Source organism: Oncorhynchus gorbuscha, linkage group LG23 (genome assembly GCF_021184085.1).
Source record: "Oncorhynchus gorbuscha isolate QuinsamMale2020 ecotype Even-year linkage group LG23, OgorEven_v1.0, whole genome shotgun sequence".
NCBI lineage: Eukaryota > Metazoa > Chordata > Actinopteri > Salmoniformes > Salmonidae > Oncorhynchus > Oncorhynchus gorbuscha.
The window spans coordinates 32,173,354-32,183,078 of record NC_060195.1 but is presented as its reverse complement, the minus strand read 5'-3'; the positions used below and the strand labels follow the sequence as shown (position 1 = coordinate 32,183,078).

At 40.8% G+C, this 9,725-nt stretch overlaps 1 protein-coding gene across 2 annotated transcripts; it reads right to left on the bottom strand.

Annotated features, from left to right (window-relative positions):
- Positions 1 to 197: 197 nt before the first annotated feature.
- On the bottom strand, positions 198 to 8,723 carry LOC124011516 (ubiquitin-conjugating enzyme E2 D2-like). Of its 2 annotated transcripts, XM_046324959.1 has the most exons (8): positions 8,387 to 8,709; positions 2,556 to 2,619; positions 2,355 to 2,386; positions 2,180 to 2,257; positions 1,947 to 2,052; positions 1,735 to 1,828; positions 1,538 to 1,587; positions 198 to 1,177 (listed from the first exon to the last, which is right to left on the bottom strand). In XM_046324959.1, the coding sequence occupies exons 1-7, from the start codon at positions 8,408 to 8,410 to the stop codon at positions 1,539 to 1,541; spliced, it is 447 nt and encodes a 148-aa protein (XP_046180915.1). In that variant the 5' UTR covers positions 8,411 to 8,709; the 3' UTR covers positions 198 to 1,177; position 1,538. The 2 variants fall into 2 exon arrangements, with proteins under 2 accessions (XP_046180915.1, XP_046180916.1); XM_046324960.1 differs by lacking the exon at positions 1,538 to 1,587 and having other exon boundaries at positions 8,387 to 8,723.
- Positions 8,724 to 9,725: the final 1,002 nt, after the last annotated feature.

Here is a 9,725-nt window from a genome sequence, read left to right as displayed (position 1 = left end):
TAAATTAAGGTATTGGAGTCTAGGAAAATACATGGCTACTACATCGTAAGGTCCATAGCTGCTCTAGTCAGTCATGGGGGGCCTATAAATAACCCCACAGTTGAGGGCTTCTCAGCATTCCCAGAGGCATATCGTTTGCTACTTGTAATGTGATCAACAGCCCCAATGCATCTCCATATATTTAAAAGTAGTCCTGCTACAAAAGTTATTTGTTCAACTTTATTGAGAAAAAAAAGTAGCCATTAAATAGCAGAGCTATTAGTTGATCGATCAGCCATTGAGAACTTTGAATAACGTATTCAGTGCAAAAGAGAACAGTGTTATGGATGATGATTAACTAATGGCTCCACATTCTAAGAACAAAAAGTAACAAAATATCAAAGTGAACACATTTGCTCTCAATCCATTCTCAGCAGCACAAACCAATTATCTTATTAACATGCATAAAATATTTCTTATTTACTTCAGCAATTCTCCATTCAAAACAGTTAAGATTCACCCATTCTGAATGTTAAAGTTTTTGTGCATCTCTGATCTATCGATTCCTGCGTCATTCCATGTGTATCTGAGCTATTGCCGTTCAATCAGGCCGGTATGACAAGTTTTGCACCGGCTGTATTTCTGCCTGATGGAACGGTAGCTCAGATACACATGGAATAACCCGGGAATCATTTAGAACATTCAAAATAGGTGAATCTTAACTTTAAGATTAAGTGTATGATATTCACAGACATCAGTTCTCTAATGCTATTGGAAAAGTGTGATTGAACCATGTTGATTCTCTCAATACAGAAATGGTGGCATTGAGAATCTTTATTTTTAGTTGGCACCTCCTGCGTGAATTCAGAGCAATCAAGAGCTCTTCACAAAGTGGCTGTGGTTGGCTTTATACAGACATGCTTCACTGAGAGTTCAGAGCAATTGGCATATTTTGTAAAGGGGGAAAAAATGGGTATTGGAGACATTTGTCCATGTTAAGAGGATGTGAATACATTTAGGGGGCAAAACAAAGAATAATTTACTGTTATTTGCTGATGGTAAGGGGTTGCGGTCGAATGGGCAAAAAAAAAAAACAGTAATTTATAGTTTTTTCCCAGCTATAATGCAAGTTGATACGACCATGACCGATTATCACATGGCGTACTTCTGAGTCCATTCCCGGGCTATTCTGTTGTACCTGTGGAAAAGTAACAGAACATAAATCAATCCACAATAGACGAGGGGTGGAGCTTCAAGAACAACGCCATGCCTTACAACACAGCAAATACCCAAGATAAACCTGAGATGCATAATGTTCACACACAGAATACTCTCCTCCCATAGTCCCACCAAAATGGCATTCAATACTGTCAAACAGTCCAAGACAGACAATCAGACAGTGGGAATACAGGTCAGAGCAAAGCCACCATCCACCAAGGCAAATTTACTTAGTGGCAAAATATGTCAGCCTCATTGAGTTAGTTGAAGTGCTGTCAACAGTATAAATGTCAGAACCCACAACAATGTCCTCTCCCTCGACGATGCAGGGCAGTCTTACCCTAAAGCATAGCGTACTTTTCTGTCCATTCTCTCGCTAGTCTATTATACCTGATGCAGAAGGAAAAGTCCTATATTATAAGTATCTAGATCTAATATTATAGGGCATAACTCACTTTGCACCGATCTTGTTCAAGCCTTTGGATCAAAAAGTTGCATAATATTTTTCACAAAATGATTAGAGTACAATATACTAACTTTTCCGTATCTGTTTTGTAGATACGGGCGATCTCTGGCACTAACGGGTCGTCAGGGTTGGGGTCACATAAGAGTGAACAAATGGACAAAAGTACTGAAAGGGAGATTAAAAAGAAGGATTAGGAGTGGATCTTAGGCATGTGAATCGAAATGAAGTCGAGGTAAAAATGAGTAACACAAAGGGCACAAAGAATGGAAAAACGACACCCTACCTTTAGAGATAGTTAATGCTGGAGACCACTGAGATCTCAAAATATCCAGGCAGATGCTGCCGTTACTGTTAATATTTGGGTGATAAATTCTTGTGGTGAACGCAAGCTGCAAAGAAAAGGTTGGAGGAGCAATCAAACACATTGATCCACGGAAACCTCATTCCTCAATCTTCCACATGCATCAAGACAACTTCAATTGTAAAAGAACAGAGGAACAAGAGCGGAATAATTACCTTAGGTGGTTTGAAGGGATAGTCTGTGGGGAAGTGAATAGTCAGGAAAAAAACACCACCTTGGTATGGGCTGTCATTCTGAAAAGAAAACAGAATTACATCTCAACAGTCACACTGAGCAGCCAAAGCAACTTCAAATTCATCAAATGGAGAAACACTTTATAATGATACTCACAGGCCCCATAATTGTAGCTTGCCAATGAAACACTGCCAAACAGAAAGGGAGACAGTTGAGGAATGTTTCAGATGCCTTGCTGTTGATCATTCATTTACGCACTTTGAGATTATTCTGTATAATGAAAAGCGCTAAACAATTGTAATAAATTAAGAATGATTATAATGTTAGGTTTAATACAAGTGCTCAGTTTGGCCTTACTGTCGTCTCCAACCGGGCCAGCGGAACACTGTGCAGGAGGGTCCCTGCCCAGGTCGTTCAGCTCCTGAAACAGAGAAACCAAACCAGGACACCATCAGCCCACTGTTCCCCTTCCATGTACCAACACTGTTAACTCATCATTGCTACTGCAGACCTCACAGCCGTACTTGGAAGAGCATTTGCTTTGCATTTACATTGCTGGCGTTGCAATGTGCACTGCACAAGAAGTACTTTTAAAGTTTAATTAGAGACTGATGAAAAGAGGAATCCATTTTATAACGACTGTAGCTCAATGATTAGTCTTGGCCATAATGAAAGTGGGCAGTGACTAAACAGTTTCTTGTATTGCAGTGATTGAGCATATGGTATCTTGCAGAGCCCCATCAGAGCAAGTGCTTCAGGACAACAGATCAGGTAAGAACTTCTTGGGCCAATAGTGATACTGTCTATATTGCATGTGGGTCCGAGTGACATGAGGGTGAGAATGTTAGTCATCGAATAGATCAGTAAAATAGGTGCACGCCGTGAGCAGGCAGGAAGCTGTGGGCTGTGTTGCCGTCAGGCAAAGTTGGTGTCAGTGCGAAGCTGAGCTAAAGTACAGACACACACAGCCGTCACTCAACCTGTAACAGCCTGTGTTGACATGGGCCTAGGCTTCCTCCCCCATGGTCAACTAACGGGTTAGAAAAGGTCAAAATTGTACTATTATGTAAATACAGACCTGCTATATCTCAGTAATAAACATAGGTCTGCATAGACTTGAATGATGCGTATGAGAGTCCAGGAAAATAATTAAACTAGAGTGTAGTGATAGGCCTCTACCATTGTGAAAAGTTGGGTCTATCCCTGACAACTTGTGGCAATGTCTCAAACACCCAAGTCAGAATGTGGATTGGCCTGATTGGCTACACTGGAGGGAAAGATGACAGCAGCATTGCTGACAGTAGCTAGGTTTCCATAAAATCTGAAACAGATTTGTGCTAAAATTAAATAATAAGCTTTTTTTTTTATATGCACATTTCCCACCAGAGTTGTTTCCATCAGACTGACTTTGTTGCGGATTAAAAGGCAGTGTGTGACAGGGCACATAAAAACACTTTTGTGCTTAAGTTTTTGTGTACTGAAAAAAACAACTAAATAACTTGTTTGTGTATCCATTGCATTTTACACCACCGATAGTATTGTCACAAACTGTGGCAATAAATGGCAAACTTGGCCAATCTGGTTCACGCACGTTCTCAAGACAACAGTTTGCTCCAAAAGTCGATACAGGACAGGGTAGGTTATGACATGGATAAGAGCAAGATCTTTTTTACTTGTTAATTGGCAGCTAAGCATCGATCATCTTGTCACTAGCATACAAATCTAATCAGCATTTATTTGTCGTAAACATGAGGTAATTCTCCATCTATAAAATCGGGTGAACCACTAAGAAGAATTACAGCACTTTTTGTACATAGTGCCTCCATTTTAGGGGACCAAAAGTATTGGGACAAATTCAATTGTGTGTTAAAGTAGTCAAAAGTTTAGCATTTGGTCCCAAATTCATAGCACGCAATGACTACATCAAGCTTGTGACTGCAATTTTTGGGGGATGCATTTACCGTGTTTCAGATTATTTTGTGCCCAATATAAATTAATGGTAAATAATGTATTGTGTCATGAGGCAGTCCCTGTCATTGTAAATAAGAATAAAATGTTTCCAAAACACTACCATGATTAGAGATAGTCCTGAATGAATCGTGAATAATGATCCGTGAGAAAGTTAGACGCACAAATATCAAACCCCCAAAAACGCAAACCTCCTGTTATTGTGATGGTTAGAGGTTAGCATGTCTGCTTGTGGCCCGCCTGTTAGCTTGCACGATTCTTGCCATTCTCTTTCGACCTCTCATCAAAGCTGTTTACGCCCACAGGACTACCGCTGACTGGATGTTTTGTTTGCCGCACCATTCTCAGTAAACCGTAGCGATGAGCGTGGATTGTGATCGACTGGTTGATCTCAAAAACATTCCCAGCCGATAAAACATTTCTGTAAAAAACAACAACGATAAAGCCTCGAGTTCCAATTTGTTTTGCGCTGCTGCTGGTAAATGCACTTGATTCAGGAGCCATAGCACCGGGAAGGTAAAAGTGTTCCCATTTGAACCATTTCTTGGGTCTAAAAAGGTAGATCTCCACCTACACGGCAAGCCCAGCGAGCAAATCAAGTGCACCCATAGGCCTACCGATGACCAATCAGATAGCTCAAATGACTGTGTATGCACAGGACTCAAACCGTAGACTATAAAAAACCTTGAACACACAGCGAAGTTGATATTGTGAGATTTCAAAACCATGACTAGAGACAACAAAAACAGCAAAGAGCTGTTTTACATCCCAGGTTTACACATGCTTGGGGTAAAATTAAGACCCTCGATATTTATTGGAAAGGAGCCTCATGCTCATCACTGTCCACTTTCACCACCCTGTGCATGCTTTTCAAGTCGCAGTGGGAGGACCACACAACATAGCATAACTGTACATTTACATCAACATGGTTATTCTAGCAACAATTGTCCCAGAAATTGCTACCACCACAATTCGTAGCATAATTCTTTTTACAGACAAAAAGATAATTCCAACAGTTAACCCAAGTGTTTTTCTCTAAATCACAAGTCAAATTGAAACATAAGAAAAAAATAAGGCCCAGATTACTTGCCCATATCGTGCAGCCCTACGTGCAGTGTAGAAATGATCTCAAATGCAGAAATTGATGAAAATTATGACTTTTTTGGTGTTGAAGTTGAACAGTATAAAACAATCAGAATGGAGAAAGACCTATTGAAATCAATTTTTTTTTTGTTATGTTGCCACCCTAGGGTCATGCACTACTCATTAAGCAAATGTATAACTTTTACTATTAAAAAACGAAATACTGTCTTTTTCTTTTCTTTAAATACCGTGATATAATATTTTGCCCATATCGCCCAGCCCTATAGTAAACCAGAGTTTACATGCATCGTCCTGCATGTTTAGGCCTACATTTTGTTGCTGGTTTAATAAACTATGTTGGGTTCAATTCAGTTCAATTGTGTCAGTAAGTTTACAACAGGAACATCCCATTCTAATAGGTTGGTTATTAGGCTATACCTTATTTGTACAGTTAACAACCAATGTTTCCCCTTTATTTTTCAGGTAGGCCTCAAAGGGCTTTGAAGCAACATCCAGGGTTACTAACAACTTATTTTTAGGCACAGGGCCTGTCCCACTCAATGTGAATATAAAGCTATCTGGAAGCATAGCCCTACATTTGTTCACACATATTCAAACTGAATGTTTGTAAGCTAGGCATAATGTAAAATCAACACTGACGCCCAATTTGCTCATGTTTCAAAGGTACAGGCTACTACAGCAATGTAATGTTGGAGACTTCATCCATGATGTTTTAGTTAATGTTTGCCAATTACAATCAAATATGCATTCTTTCAGATTAATGCCATGGCCCTGTAACATTAAAAGCAGAGTAGCTACAGTGGCTTGGTATTTTTCCTATTTGGTATTTTTCCTATTTTGTTGCCTTACAACCTGGAATTAAAATTGATCTCTGGAGGGGGGGGGTCATTTGATTTACACAACATGCCTACCACTTAGAAAATGCTAAATGTTTTTTTCTTGCGAAACAAACAAGAAATAAGACAAAAAACAGACAACTTGAGTGTGCATAACTCATCACCCCCCCCAAAGTCAATACTTTGTAGAGACACATTTTGCAGCAATTACAGCTGCAAGTCTCTTGGGGTATGTCTCTATAAGCTTGGCACATCTAGCCGCTGTGATTTTTGCCTATTCTTCAAGGCAAAACTGCTCCAGCGCCTTCAGGTTAGATGGGTTCTGCTGGTGTACAGCAATCTTTAAGTCATACCACAGATTCTCAATTGGATTGAGGTCTGGGATTTGACTAGGCCATTCCAAGACATTTAAATGTTTCCCCTTAAACCACTCAAGTGTTGCTTTAGCAGTATGCTTAAGGTCATTGTCCTGCTGGAAGGTGAACCTCCATCCCAGTCTCAAATCTCTTGAAGACAAACAGGTTTCCCTCCAGAATTTCCCTGTATTTAGCGCCATCCACCATTCCTTCAATTGTGACCAGTTACCCAGTCCCTGCCGATGAAAAACATCCCCACAGCATGATGCTGCCACCACCATGCTTCACTGTAGGGATGTTGTTCTCGGGTGATGAGGTGTTGGGTTTGCGCCAGACATAGCGTTTTCCTTGATGGCCAAAAACCTCAATTTTAGTCTCATCTGACCAGAGTACCTTCTTCCATATGTTTGGGGAGTCTCCTACATGCCTTTTGGTGAACACCAATACGTTTGCTTATTTTTTTCTTGACACTTTCCGTAAAGCCCAGCCCTGTGGGGTGATACAGTTTAAAGCGGTCTTATGGACAGACACTCCAATCTCCGCTGTGGAGCTCCTTCAGGGTTATCTGATTAATGCCCTCCTTGCCTGGTCCGTGAGTTTTGGTGGGAGGCCCGCTCTGGCAGGTTTGTTGTGGTTCCATATTCTATCCATTTTTTAATAATGGATTTAATGGTGCGCTATGGGATGTTCAAATTTTCGGATATTTTTTTATAACCCAACCCTGATCTGTACTTCACAACTTTGTCCCTGACCTGTTTGGAAAGCTCCTTGGTCTTCATGGTGCTGCTTGCTTGGTGGTGCCCCTTGCTTAGTGGTGTTGCAGACTCTGGGGCCTTTCAGAACAGGTGTATATATACTGAGATCAGGTGATAGATCATGTGACACTTAGATTGCACATAAGTGGAGTTTATTTAACCAATTATGTGACTTCTAAAGGTAATTGGTTGCACCAGATCTTATTTCGGGGCTTCATAGGAAATAGATATGCACCCATCACTTTTCCGTTTTTTATTTTCACTTCACCATTTTGGACTATTTTCTGTACGTCCATTACATGAAATCCATTTAAATTACAGGGTGTAATACAACAAAATAGGAAAAACGCCAAGATGGATTAAATAGTTTTGCAAGGCACTGTAATAGGGTGTTTTCTTAATGAGGGACTACCTTCTCTTGCATTTTTATCTTGACTTCGGGCGTCACAGTCAAGTGTCAGTGCAATCATGACATCGCTCTAAACCAATATTAGGAGAAGTGTTGAATGTATTACTTTGTTTGGGGACACAGCAATTACACTATTTTACTTTAGTAATAATTACCACAGAAGCTATGTATATTTTTATGCTAGTTTCGGAATAGATACCAGAAAATACCAAGACGAGGATGACACTAGACTTGGCCAGCTTGAATGACAAGGTTTATATTTCCAGCAAGATACACCAAACCGAAACCTGCCACGAGTTGGTGGTAGTGGTATGTAATAACAACCATTTCCTCAATCTCATCAGGTTTCACCATGACTTGTTAATTAGTTAACAAGCACCAGAAAGTTTAGGGGATAACGTTACTAGCTAACAATGACACCGACTAAGCTAACGTGAGACGATTGATATAATTCGGATTCTGAGCTAACGTTACTGCTAGCTAGATTCTGAACTAATATTTAGCTCACTCACTTTAAACTAGCTAACGTTAGCTTAACTACTTAGCTAGCTAAGCTACTAGGCCATGCTACTGCAAGCCAAGCTGGCTAACAACCAAATAAGCACGCTTGTTATAGCGAACTTGCAACTGCTCACTGTACGACGCGTTACATAGCTAACTAAAACGACAAAAAAATATATACATTCTACCACATGACCTATAACATCACTAACTGATTTAGCTGTGTTTACGGCAAAGACTCAAACAACAATCAGTTTACCTTGTGAATTCGTTTTAAGGCCATTCTGCTAGTGCGTAGGGACCGGTTGTCGAAGATAGAGCAAAGGCTAGCTACGTGATGCTAACTAGCATATAGCAATTAGCTGTAGTATAAGGCGATCTACCCTGGCTAGCTTTACATCAACTCACAATATTACTTTTATAGTTGATAAACGGGTATTAATAGATATTGGTATTTTCGCTTTTCCGTGGTCGACAGCCGTTGGCTGCTTTGACTGCACTGGTATTATAACGTTTCCGATACGTTAGCTCGGCTCCTTCTTCTGGTCACGACTGTGAAGTGAGCGATATTACCGGTGAGTTGAATCAGCGGTTCGCCTTCATAATAAAAGTTCTGCATTGAAACTGTATACAAATAGTCGAATCATGCCACAATTGGACTAAACCCAAACAAAACAAATCACAGAAGTATATACAGAAGTCAAATAATAAATTATGCACTGGTGTTATTTGTGTGCATACAAATGATATAATAAATTGCTAAAACATATATATGACCACCAGCATTAGTTGAGAGAAGAGAACGCGAAGAGAAAGTTGATAAATGTATAAAATCTGAAGGAGAGTGGTTTCACTAAATGTTTCCCTGTGACCATATATGATAAACCCAATTCAGACTGCCTTTTCTGTTCAATCCTATGCCATGTAGTGAGTTTAAAATTAAGATTGCTGCGTGCGTCTTGTTGGGTATCAGAGCTGGCAAGTCTACTATAGAGAATACTCAAACAACAGGGGGAAACAAGGGTTGAGGGCATTACTTTGCTAACTTTTTAAAATTATTTTAATTTTACCCCTTATTTCTCCCCAATTTCATGGTATCCAACAACTCCCATATGGGCTCGGGAGAGACGAAGGTCGAAAGCCATGCGTCCTCCGAAACACAACCCAACCAAGCCGCACAGCTTCTTTAACACAGCGAGCATCCAACCGGGAAGACAGCCGCACCAATGTATCGGAGGAAACACCGTCCACCTGGCGACCTGGTTAGCGTGCACTGCGCCCAGCCCGCCACAGGAGTCGCTGGTGCGCGATGAGACAAGGATATCCCTAAACCTTCCCCAACCCGGACGACGCTTGGCCAATTATGTGTTGCCCCACGGACCTCCTGGTCGACTGCGACAGAACCTGGGCGTGAACCCAGAGTCTCTGGTGGCACAGCTAGCACTGCAGTGCAATGCCCTAGACCACTGAGGCTCTTTGACCACTAGACCACTGAGGATCTTTGATAACTTTTTAACCCAATGGGAGTATTAACTCATCCTGTCCTTGATAGGGGATTCCCGAAGAAAGTGGGCAGCTAAAACTGGGGGCCCAAAGTC

Coding starts and splice junctions, on each gene's coding strand:
- LOC124011516 (XM_046324959.1), bottom strand. CDS start 8,410: ATGGCCTTAAAACGAATTCACAAG. Junction 2,258..2,354: donor AAGCTACAATTATGGGGCCT/GTGAGTATCATT, acceptor TTTTCTTTTCAG/AATGACAGCCCATACCAAGG. Junction 1,829..1,946: donor AGCATTAACTATCTCTAAAG/GTAGGGTGTCGT, acceptor TCTCCCTTTCAG/TACTTTTGTCCATTTGTTCA.